The following is a 12,822-nucleotide window of genomic DNA, read 5'->3' as shown; positions in this document are numbered from 1 at the left end:
AGCACACGGGTCTACGACATTTCCGCCTCCATCGGATATGCAGCTGCCGCAGCCGGGATTTGAACCAGCGACCTGCGGGTCAGCAGACGAGTACCTTAGCCACTAGACCACCGCGGCGGGGCTGCAATATTTCATGTTGCATTGTTAAGCATGTATACAGGAGGTTTGTGTGTGTAAAGCTTGAAAGATACTTGCACTGCATTTTCAAGCAGAGAAAGTTCTTTTCACTGTGTTCACATGGCGGTGTGGTAGAACATCCGCTTGACACGCCAACGACCTGAGTTCGATCCCCACTCGGACCCGAACAACCCTGATTCATTATTTTATCATTTACTTTATAACTTATTATATTTGCATCATTCTCAGTTTTCCGGTAATGCATAAAAGGATGATTTATAGCTCACAACCAATGACGCTGATGCCGGAATTTCTGCAAAACGAGCTAACGCTATCGCATTAATGTCACTAGTCCCATTAATTAGGGAGGCAATCACTGGGCTGGTTCCAAGGGCCCAAACTGCACCATGAAAGCACAGGCAATTTAGATTTGGTCCTACTTGGCGCGTCAGTGAACGCCGGCTGTGGTCTAAAGAACGGGTCGGAGCCGAGAGTTGATAACAAACAAAAAATATATCCTCAAATACGGCAGATCAAACAATACAGAAATAGGCACACTTGGCTATAGTCCAATACAATATTTCACCAATCCCAAGATACTCAGATCAACAGGCTACACAACACAGTATGATATACTCAAAACAATGGACACAGACAACAACACGCGCTACAATGCAATCTCATGCATCAACCAACAAAGACACTTAAATACTAAAAAGTTCGTCAAACTTATTCAGTGCAAAATTCTTGGGATAAAGCTTGAATGCTTTTCTTCAAGGAAACACTCACTCAAAGTCCAGTGCTGGCTGTCGTTCCGCTGCCCCCGAAGTTTCTCTTCCAAAAAACCTTGCCTTGTCAAATGTCCGCACTCCGACATGAAAACTTCTTCGCCAGTGACACGTCGACCTTCGTTCAACGGCGGAAAAACTCCTGCTCTACGCACGCTGGCGCAAAACTTTCTTCATCTCTTGCTCACCACTATCCGCTGCTCGCTTAAATATGTCTGCTCTGAGTTTGAGAAGCTTCATTGGCGCGCTGCATAGCCAAAGCTGGGGAAAGGGCGATCCTTTTCGAGTAATATCTGCGACACATGGTGCAACTACGGAGCGACTCACGCTTTCCTTCTCGAACCCTTTGGGGTTTGCTCAGCAATCGGTGCGAGGAGGTTGGCGTGCCCGAGGAGTTCTTTGATGCTTGCTTTCTTTTTTTACGCTGGCTTTGGCCACGCCTGTCTGGTGCCTCGTCCTCACGTAGCGGTTACAATTTGGAGGTGCACGCTTTCTTGAGCGCTCGTTTGTGACAGTTAATATGTGGCAGCCACGTGTCAGACGTGAAATTTTAATTATTTTATGAAGCGGTGCTCATTGCTTAATCATTTATCACTTTATTTGCTTATTCTGGGGAAGTGCGAGAAGTTGCTTTTTATTTTAATGTAAATTTTTAAAAATTTACTTACAAAAATGGTTATTTTAAATTGCCAACCTTTTTGTAACCACTGGTGTTGAATATTTGTATTAATATATATGTGTTTAGTGGCAGACATGGGGAGGCAAAAAGTGAGGTGGGCAGGTGAGATAAAGAATTTTATGGGGATAACGTGCCTGTACCAAGTACATGACCAGGTTCATTGAAGAAGCTTGGAAGAGGCCTTTGCCCTGCAGTGAGTATAATCAAGCTGATGAAGATCATGATGTTAGCTTTTTGCAGATGGCCCCGCCGCGGTGGTCTAGTGGCTAAGGTACTCGGCTGCTGACCCGCAGGTCGCGGGTTCAAATCCCGGCTGCGGCGGCTGCATTTCCGATGGAGGCGGAAATGTTGTAGGCCTGTGTACTCAGATTTGGGTGCATGTTAAAGAACCCCAGGTGGTCGAAATTTCCGGAGCCCTCCATTACGGCGTCTCTCATAATCATATGGTGGTTTTGGGACGTTAAACCCCACATATCAATCAATCAGCTTTTTGCAGATGTCTAATACTTGGCGTTTTGTTGCCATTGTCATTCATAATTTCGTGGTTATTTGCAGCACGTTTGAACTTTATTAAAGTATAAACTTTAACCCTTTTTTGTTCTCTGTGTTTAAAGGTATCTACCATGATGCTGAAGCACAATTCGGGCTATTGGTGGGCATACCTATGTAAGTTGAAATTGCATTTACTTTTTTTTGCAATGAGAGCATCTCATTGTTGGTTTTGGAGGGAGATTGATGAATTTTTATTCAAAATTGTGTTTTTAATATTTGTTTTCTAATTTTATGACATCTTTGTTAAGCTTCATACTGACTAGATTGTCTAAAAAATTATGTTCGTGTTTAGTGGCATCACCTTAATCAAGCACGCTATTTTATATTATGGAGAACATGCCAGAGTTTTGTGTTCTTCACATGTGCCCATGCTTCTTGAAGCCCAGCTTTGAATGTGTATTCTAATGGGAAACTCTTTTTTTCACTTCCTTGCTTTGGGCAGTGTTATATAGTGTACAGTACAACATGCATAGCATCTTAAAACACTTAAAATCCAACATAGGCAATCTCTAGCACAGGAAATGGGTGGATTTGGTTTAGCCAATGTGATTGAAGAGCCAAAGCGATATTCAATACATGTGTTCCTGTGCAAACTGCTTTAAACAAGTCTTTGAATTTGAGTTCTAATGAGGCAAAGTGTACACAGCCTGATCAGCTCTCTGCTTAAATTTGCCCCAAACAGAACTGCAGGCTTTTTTGTACGATTTTGTCTGCAACTGCATAGCCAGAAAACCATAAGGAAATTTAGTTAGTGATGCGTGTGTGTGGGGGGGGCAGCTTGTACAAAGGCTCTCATTATCCAACACAAAAGCAGTAGCTTCCAGTTGCCTTGCTATGGTTTTGTCTGCACACATGTACAGTATGGTACACTGTTAAAGGGAACACTCCAATGCACATCATCAATATTCCTGGCCCTCTAAGAGAAAGTGGATTAAGAGACAATCTTCATGCAAGTCAATAGTCTGTCAAAGGGAGTCGGAACTTTTAACCACCAGTAGCCTTATGCATATCTAAGCCGCTATGATTCTGTAAGATAGCGAAATCTAAACATGCTACTCACGCAAGTGTTCCCTTTAACAGTGGACCCGTCTGTACTCAGGTACCTGTGATGAATGAATTGATTTCTTGTACTGTGCTTCAGCAACCGCTTGCCTAAATAATATTTCATGGCATTGTGCCCCCATCTTGAGTGCAGTCTATTAGAGCTCCCATAGCCATTTCACAGAAAAGTTACAGGGCATGGGAGATAGTTTTAAGGAAGAAGGCTCACTGAGGCTAGCTTGGTGGTGCCATGCTTCCTCCTATATATTTATTCTCATAGCTATTCTAGGATGATCAGAAAAATGAAAAATTGCTGTCGGCCTGTAGCATAGATATTTCGTAAAAATATTAAAATCGTAGCTTGGTCCTACTAAAATTTTGGAACAATTACATTTGTAGCATATTGCTGTATACCGAAATATTATTACAGTAAAAGCTTGTTAAGTCAATCATCATTAATTCGGAAAATTTGTACATGTTCTGTGGTTCGAGCAAGTGTATGTAGTATTGTTTAATGGCATCAAACTCTGGCCAATATGATCTCAATTAGCTTCAATTGGGTTTCTTTGGACCATCCCAAAGTGTGCCAAGCATGAAGTGCCCCAAAAATGTGACACAAAGGAGTGATAATGGCATTTCCGAGCAACCAAAACGCATCTCGAACAATCAAAACAGCCGCGAGCCTTCAGAAAAGTTTGGTCACTATCAAAATCTACTATCGTGTTGTTGGTGACCAAGGTTTTAACATCTGCGGCAACTTTGTGTTGTTTTTATTTTAACAAGCATGCGCAAATCACATGGACACCATGTATAATCTTGCTTGTATTGACTGGGGTTAAAGCTATGCCAAGCAGCAGTTTCGTTTATCTTGTGTGCCTTCAGGACTGTGTAGTTGCCATCCATGATTGTTCAATAGCGAGCCAGATTTATTCAGCAGCAGATACGGCGTTCAGTGGTATAGTTTTGACTCTGTACATAGGCCACACTCATGTTTTGAGAACTGCATGGATGCTACAATCCTGTCTTTAGTAACCACAGTTTCATCTATAGTGGATGTGACAGCAGCTTCGTTTTGACTGAGGGCAGTGCGCAGGCATTGTCACAAAACTCAAACAGGGTGGAAGGTGTTGAACATCAAGAGCTTTACGGCAGTCTGCATGCTGGGAAAAAACTTGTTGCTAACATTGTGATATATGAAAGATGAACTGCTGGCCATTTTTTCGACAAAGAAACTACCATCACATGCTCGTGGTAGTGTACGTTGGTGGTGGCTGTACATAATAAGGGAAGGGTTCAGTGCATGTTTCGATAAGGGAAGGGTTCAGTGTATGTTTCGGCTTAACTAAGACAAGGGGGCCTTAGGGCACAGGGTAAGGCAAAGTTTGAAAAAAAAAAAAAAAAATCACTTTTTTTTTTTGCAATTAGGGAGGTGTGTCTCTTTGTGCATATTTTACACATTAGTGCTTTTCTTGGAGAAGTACTTTCTGTGGCTGAAAATTAGTTTTTCCTGAAGAAAGTGGTGAGCAAACACTCATCCCAGGACAAGGTTCTCGTATGTGCTTCAAGCTTACAGTTCATTTTTCTTAATGAAACTTTATGTACAAAAGCCAGAATGCTTGTGTGGAATCAGCTGTGTATAAGAAATTGTTTGGTAACTTCTAAGGCAATCCAAAGACTGTGTTCACTTATTTATTCGCACTTGTTCTTTGGAGCGTGTTTGTTTAAACACTTTCAGCTCCTAGCTTCATTACACTTTGTGTCTGTTGTGCTTGTTGATAAGTTGAGATGCTGAGGGTAAAGGTCTTCAGAAAGCAAAAATTTCATCCCAACTAGTACAGCTCTCTTGCAAATGTGAATAAGTATGAACAACGTATTGAGGTGCTGAACGCCAAATCAGCAAGCTCTTCATTGTTGAACACTTCAGCCTTTTCAGCATCCTTCGAGGCAAATAGCATGCAGGGTTACAACACGTATGCTCTAACGGGCATGAATATTATTTGTGATGAAATTAGACTTAATTGCATGTGCAAACTGTGCGGTGCAGTGTTAATAATGTTAATAATAATGTTTTGGGTTTTACATCTGAAAACCACAATATGTGACGCGTATGAGAAATGCTGTAGTGAAGGGCTTTGTAAATTTTGACCGACTGGTGTTTTTTAATGTGCACTGACATCACACAACACACGGGCCTCTAGCTTTTCGCCTCCATCTAAACGCATCTGCCATGACAGGAATCGAACCTGTGACATTCAGGTCAGCAGCCAAGCACTGTAGTCGCTATGCCACTGTGGAGGGCACGCAGTGCAAGTGTTGAGCTAATGAGAATCGGGTCACAGAGTCTACTAGTTTTGTTTAGGCTTCAGAGTCTTAAGGATTGGGACCTTGGACGTTCTTTCGATTAATGGTGGCAGTATTGCATAAGCCGAAATTCTAAAGTAATTAGGATTGACGCTGGCCAAAATACAGTCAGTCTGCTTGAAAAAGTTACTACAATCGACAATACATTGCAGATAAAGCTCTATGACAGCTTGCAAAAGAGGCCAAGCAAGGAAGACATCAGGCTTGAAAGTAAAAAATTGGCATTGCCTAGGATGATGAGGTCCCTAGCTTCGAAATAATATAGTTGAATGGCATCTGTGGCAAAGAATGTTCCATTTTCTGTCGTTTTTTCACTTTAACTCGAGCACCTCAAGATCAAGTTTTTTGTTACTGAGGTACCGTTATTATTATCTTTTTTTGAATTCCATGATAACTGGCTCTCGTAGTCTTCATATATGCATACAAGTGTACTATAATTGAAATTATGCACTTCACGGTGTTGTGTTACAAATTTTCAAAGGTGCAATTTAATCCAAAATTAACGTTCAGTGTTAAAGAAGTTCACTTCAATTTTAATATTTGTCAGATTTTAATAAATATGGTACAGTTCAAAGAGTGGAAAATACGGAAAAAAATTATATGTAATATGGGAATATCCCTTTTAGTCGCTGAGAAAATGGTACCTTAATATGGCCAAAAATGCATAGCTTATCATGTGCCCTGAAGATGTGGTAAAATTGTGAATGAATTCTTTAATGATGAAAATTGTGGCTTTTATACTGTTATTGTGCAAAATAAGAACTGGATTTACATATTGATTATGAAAATGAAAATGCATTGATGTAATAAAAGCTAGTTTAATGTTTTCTTCATACTATGAATAATTCAATGATGCTATCAATGTTTTTCCCCCAAAAAGTGTATTTTTTAATGCTGAATTAAATTCTTCACACAAATTTATTTAGGGAAAAAAAAAGTCTAAATAAAACAGTTTTGGGTGCTAAGTGATGAAAACATCATTTGCTGTTACGTACACATGGTTTATGTGTAAGAGCAAGATAAATTAGATGTAAAGAAAATGTATACGACTGTTAAAGAATTATGCATTGATATAACATCTGTGCAGTTCCAAGACGTACAAAAACAAGTGCACGAAGTGATGTTAAGTGGAAACGTGGAGGAGGAAAGCGATTTTTGATCAAGTCAGCATCGTCTTGCTACACACGCTTTTGATATGTCGCTCGCTCATTTATTTTATAACTTGTTCGGTTGGTACTTTTCAGTCACTGGTCATTTAGCTGGTTAGCTTACTGCATAAAAAAACCAGCAGTTGCTTCTTGGGCTGTGTACTGCTGTGCTCTGTGTCCTTTGCGCTACTTGAATACATGAGACACCACACTACTAGTCAGCAGCAACATTGCTGATCCCAAGTAAAGCCAGAACATACTGTTTTTTTGTGGTTGTCACAGTGCCTCAAGGTAGGTTACTGGAATAGGTTATTGATGTGCAACTCGTCAGTCCTGTTGGTTTTGGGGAAAAAAAAGTGAGATGGTATCTTAGCTTTGTGTGTAGTGGTAATCCATATGTCAGCACATGAAACATTTTAAATAGATGATGCTAAATGTTGATTAGATATTGAAACAAAGAAAAAAATATGGCAGTTAGTTCCTGTCTAACCTGATGCATTCACATCTACCACCCCATCCCCTTGTATGTTCTTTGATCTCTCCTAGTGGGGCTTGCCTTGGCTGAGGTCTTCATTTTTTATGGCCTTTGGCTGCTCTTAATGAAGAAAAGCACAGTTGAAGTGCGATAACAAGCAGGCCTACCACACTGACCAAACAAGGTGAGCCAGTGCCTCTTCCTTCCACATACACTTAAGATTAAATATTTTGCACCGATTACTCTTGTTTATGTTCTGGTACTAGAATAAAGTTAACAAAAAGGAAATAAGCGAGACATTTTCTCCCTTCTGTGATTTTATGGTGAAACACTGGCACTGTTAATGTTGATGATAAAATATGTAGAAGGGCTGCAACCACTCATTCCTGTGTCTCTGCTATGCTGCATGATATATTTGTTTTCTGCCGTCAATATTTTTGGGAATGTTCACTACTTAGTAGTTAGAAATGTTTGAAAACAATGTGGGTCAGTAAAATTTTCAGCACAGTGGTGTGCTGTGTAATGTAGATAAAACAGTAAAAATGTTCCTATTCTGAAATTCATTAAAAAAGTACAGGGAGAAAATTTCGTCATAACAAATTTTAATAAATTATATTTATTTGCATATGTGCATCATAAGCACACCCCCAACTTTGCTTTTCAAATATAGGATTTATTGCAATTGAAATTAGATAAACCCTCAAAGTGAATTTTCGCTCTCACTGTGAGGTTTTATGTAAAGGCCAAAGATGATGACAACACTATGCGTGTCTTATATGTGCAAGTAAAAGCATGTGAGGGCAGCTGGTGATTGAAGCTCAGGCAGAAATAAAACACACCTGGCTGTTCTTTCTTGCTAAAGGCCCATGATGGGTCCTATATGGGGGCTGTGTGTGTTTTGCAGGAACTTCGTACCTTGATCGGTCAGGCACAGTTGTGTGTGCTCTCTCTTAACAGGGATCAAAAGATGGCCGATATCTTTGTACATTATGTCTTCTCACAGCTCAGTTTGCATGAAGTGATAGCATGAAGAGTGCTTCACCTGCTGCAGCAGCCGTGTTTCCTTTTGTCGATGTTTTGTTGAGTTGTGCCAGGTGAGACACTGAGTTCGCTGCTAGCCTTACTTTGCAAAACATTTGTTTCTTGCTATTGGATTCTTTGTTTGGACCTTGTTTAATGTTGTGAGTTGTTATTTTGTAACTCTAACTTTAGCTTACTATTACAAGTGTTTTCTCCAACTTAGTGCCTATGCAGTATCATGTACAAACAGTTACTATGTAGTTTTTTTTAGTTCACAAGCTCAGCTAATGTTAGCGCATGCCACCAAGCGCCATTTATGAGTGGAACAATTCAGTTTTTGTTGAGTTGCCAGAGATAACTATTCAAAACACATTGACATAGATGTTAACTGTTGATATGTGTATTAGCCTTACTTTTAAAGTCATGGGTATCAATGGTTGTCGAGCCATTTGTTAAATTTTGCCTTTATTTTAAACTTGGCACTGTCACCTCCCTGCATCACGATTTTAGGCCTTCATTCTGATATGAATTGACTTCACTATTTCATTATTTAGAAACTGATGAACCAAATGCTATTCCTACCTGGTGCAAGTTGCTAGTGGGCAGCCATTTTTAGAGCCTTATCTAGTCACCTAAAAAAAGTGTAAGGCGTGCTTTATGTTGGGCACTCCAAAAGTTTTTTTTTTCTCTGCTGGTTTAAACACGACTCTCAGTGCACTTGGTTTGACAATCAAAGAGGAAAATTTATGAAAAAAGTGTGGACTGCGTGCCTCAAGTGTAGTCAATGGAAACATTTGCCATTTTCATCACAGTCAGGTCTCATTATTTGCCAGACTCTCCTGAATGTGAGCGATCCTCCCGATTGTACGAGTATGGTCATATACCTCCTAAGAGCAGCCCTGACCCTGCCCTAAAAGAAATAAGGAAGAACAGCGGTTCTAGAATTTTTTGGCCTTGTTCAATCATGTGCAGAATGCTTTTGCTACAGTACACTAGTGTGATGCGAAAAAGAATAGTATAAAATTGGAAAGGAGTGACTAGTTGTCTGAGGACATAGCACACCTTGTTCCTTTCAAACACTTGCATGTACTATACAATTTACGAGGACTAGTATGATCACTCACATTAATTTTTTTTATTTACTGGCCATTATTCAGAGCTGTTTATGACTTTGTTGCTATCATGAGAAACAATAATAAAAAAACATATGCCAGTTTTGTTTTTTTTCACTCCCCTTCTTCCGCCTGCTTCATGAATCCTGTGAATTTCGAGATCCCCATATTGGCAGGTATGAATTTGACAGACACTGCAGATGTTAATGTGGGCAACACAATTGCTTGCACTGTGGGGTGGAGCCCAGTTCAACGAAATGCTTTTGTTTAAGTAGCAGAGCTCACAAACTCAAGTTAATGTGTTGTATGTATGCAGCAAAATTTCATTACTATGTATACCCATTTCAAGTGTACTCAGGATTAAAATTTGGTGCTATACCAAGCGCATTTACTTACCGCTTGAGTCATGCTGGTTTTTCCAGTAGAGGATAAATGCGTTCCTCAACTTTCAATGAGGCCGACCACGCATGTAGTGCAAAAAACTTCCTACTTTTTTGTGAAGCGTAGATTGATTGACGAGTGACTTTGACTATAGTATACTTGTGTGGTGACCTCGTTAATGGTAAGCATGGGAAAGCATAAAGGCATAATATAGCGGGCACCAGTGGGTGTGCCAGAGCAACTTATTGTTGACAACCCTGTCATTATAAGCAGCTACCTGCTCAGTAGCACATGTGGCATAGTGCTATTGGCGATGCTATAAACGTACTGCACATGTTCAATGAACGATAAGCATGCCATTCACTGCCACCTCTTTGTGCGGGACCACCAAGTGTACATGATGATAACACATAGCGCACGTCGCTTGCAGTAACTTAGCAGCTCGTCATTGGCGCATTGGCCCAACAAGATCTTCTAAGCGTTTGGATCGACCTGCTTTGCTGATTGGTATAAAATCAGTTCACCTTTGGGTTTCTGCAGAATTCATTGGTCACTTTAGATGCCCAGCTAAAGTATGTTGGACTGGTGTTGAATGGTTTGTATAAATTTTTATTTTCTGTTCAAAAAGTGAGCTTTCTTTATTATATTCTTCAAATTTGGAATTTGGTGCTCAAAAATCTCATGTTTTTTTGTCTAAAGTTCTCCAAACTTTGATTTTTGTGATCCAAAAGCAACATTTTCCACCTCCAAAAGTTGCTTCAAAAGCTGCTCTAAATCTTATTTTGGCTATTGCAACCCTGTATATATTTGACTTTTTGATATTAACTCAGTCTGTGGAGCATGCTACAAACTTAGCATGTGCTTTTTTTTTTCCAGTTCTAGAGGAGGAACTCCAGAATTGTCGCCTCCACAATGCCTATCAGCGACGTAACTACTGCATTAACTTGTAGCATTCTCAAGATATTTATTGTCAGTGTTGGAGAAGCATGTGAATAAAGTTTCGTATTTTATTGCTCTGTCTGGCTGAAATGCATGCATTTTATTGTATCACTGTAGAAACTTGTTGCCTTTGCTGAGCTATCCTTTAAGGGGCTCTGCAATGCTTTTCCAGCACAGTCGGAAAACACTGCTGATTCACTGTCGAAGCTCTTGAGACTACGTGAGTGAACCATAGCGAAACATAGCTCAGAACGTGGCCTGGAATTTACAATTCTCGGTCAGTTAGAAATCGTTCCGTCATCTCTCAACAAATGATATCATAAGCTCTGGTGACCGCACCTGAAACCCAAAGCCCACAGCCATTGGCCGACTTGAATACCGTGAGCTCAAAATGACTTCAGGCACCATGGAATGTCGCCACAGGCTTGCACGTACACTTGCTGTCACACTGAAGGTGAGCTGCACGCTCAACGAAAACAAGTAAAAGTTCTCAAGGTCATGACGTGTGCTGACAAATGGATGAATCTTAAAGGCCCCCTTGTCATCCCCCCTCATTGCATAGTTTTCCATGCACTAGCTGGTACAAAAGGATAGAAAAAGCGCTTGTGGTGTGCGACGAATCCCTGCAACTCTACTCGTACTTGTCAGATTCAAAATATTAGCAAGGCAGTCAATTCATAAGGCAGCAAGCTCTTTAAATGAAGCCATTTGATAATTACTTTGAAAAGTATTGCTTGGGCTGTGATTTGGTTATATGGTACCATTTTTTTGTGCCAGGAGGAATTGATTTTTAGCTGACTTAAAAAGGTAATTGCGAATTTCAGGTCGCATGCCGCCCTATTATTAGGGCTCCGTGTTTTCAGAGTTTATTTTTCTTGAATGTTGAGTGTTTTTTACTTTTTTTTGCTCCTTCAAGAAATTCGGTGTTCATCAGGATTAATTCCTTGTAAATCTGCTATTGAAAAGTGAACGAAAAGATAACTTGTTCCTTTCAGGGGCTGAATCTGCGATCTTCGAATAATTCATCTGATGCTCTACTAACTGAGCTAATGCGGTGGCCATTACCTCGTTCACTTTATGGGTCATATATGTCCATTTAAATGTGGTACCGTGTAGTCGGCACTACTACTAGTCGTGACTATTGTGGAACACTCTTTTTCCGCCTGCTAGCGTCACATAGCGTGTCATCTTATTACAAGATGGCAGCTAACCAATAAATAATCCATCACATACCATCTGAAAGCATCCATGTCTGCCAGGACGAGACCCTTGTTACAAATGAAGGAAAGTGGAATTATTTATGTGAAGGGCTCATTTTTGTTAAATACAATTTTAATGAGAACTGGTAATAATGCCAAGAAAAACACTGGATGTTATCAGTAGTAATGTAAATGTGAAGAAAAATGAATGAAAAGATAACTTGCCGAGGGAAGGGACCGAACCTGTGAGTTACGACCTTCAAATGTGTCGGATGTTCCTCCACCAACTGAGCTACTGCGGCAGCCATCCCTGCAGCCACTTTGCACATGTTTGAAACATGTGCATTTAAAAGTAGGAGCGTCGGTTAGCACCGCTAGTAGCCATGACGAGCAGTGTGGAACACACTTTTTTCTTCCTGTGGGCATTGTGTAGCATGTGATCTTATTACGAGCGGGCAGGTAAGCAATAATCTCTCGCAGAATGAGGCCCTCGCTGCGAATCAAGGAAAGACTTGGAAATTTATTTGTTAGACACATTATTCATGAGAACTAATAGACAATAATGCCAGGGAAAGTACAGGGGTGCCCTTAGTAATTGTAATGTAAATGTGAATTTTTTTTACTGAAATTTCGGTACTTGAATGCGAGTGTTGTCACAATCTGATTACAAAGAATCTGTGTGTCGGCCACATTGGTTCAACAAAGTTTGTTAAAACTTGCACTGCCATGTTTCTCATTTCATTTTTCATTCACTTTTACCTGTGAAATTCTGAATGTGCTGCAAATGCTTTCAAAACCTATGACATCACAGCGTGTTGATGTGAGGACTTGTATTTTAACATTGCATGTTTTCTCGTTTACCAATCTTCTAGTGACAAAAGTAGTGCTTTTGGCAATGGGTAACCAGGCTTTGCAGAACTGTCAACTTAACATAATCTGTTTTTATTTAAGGGTACCAAGACTAAATTCCTGTCTGCATAGATTTATCGTCCCGCCGCGCTGGTCTAGTT

The 12,822-nt window shown here is 40.1% G+C and overlaps 1 protein-coding gene across 5 annotated transcripts in view; it reads left to right on the top strand.

Annotated features, from left to right (window-relative positions):
- LOC119176165 (type 1 phosphatidylinositol 4,5-bisphosphate 4-phosphatase) overlaps window positions 1–10,690 on the top strand; it is an 86,464-nt gene extending 75,774 nt beyond the window's left edge. For 3 of the 5 annotated variants that reach the window (XR_012886869.1, XR_012886872.1, XR_012886870.1), the window contains exons 8-9: window positions 2,199–2,250; window positions 7,233–7,319. Coding sequence is in view for 1 of the 5 variants with exons in the window: in XM_037427319.2 (XP_037283216.2) it covers window positions 2,199–2,250; window positions 7,233–7,315 (135 nt within the window). In the remaining 4 variants the exon portion in view is untranslated. Of the gene's footprint in view, window positions 1–2,198; window positions 2,251–7,232; window positions 7,346–10,550 lie in introns of those variants that run through there. The other 2 variants (XR_012886871.1, XM_037427319.2) reach the window with 1 other exon arrangement.
- The last annotated feature ends 2,132 nt before the right edge of the window (window positions 10,691–12,822 follow it).

Source organism: Rhipicephalus microplus, chromosome X (assembly GCF_043290135.1).
Source record: "Rhipicephalus microplus isolate Deutch F79 chromosome X, USDA_Rmic, whole genome shotgun sequence".
Taxonomy (NCBI): Eukaryota; Metazoa; Arthropoda; class Arachnida; order Ixodida; family Ixodidae; genus Rhipicephalus; species Rhipicephalus microplus.
Note: the sequence above shows the minus strand (reverse complement) of the source record. Positions and strands in the feature narration are given on the sequence as shown.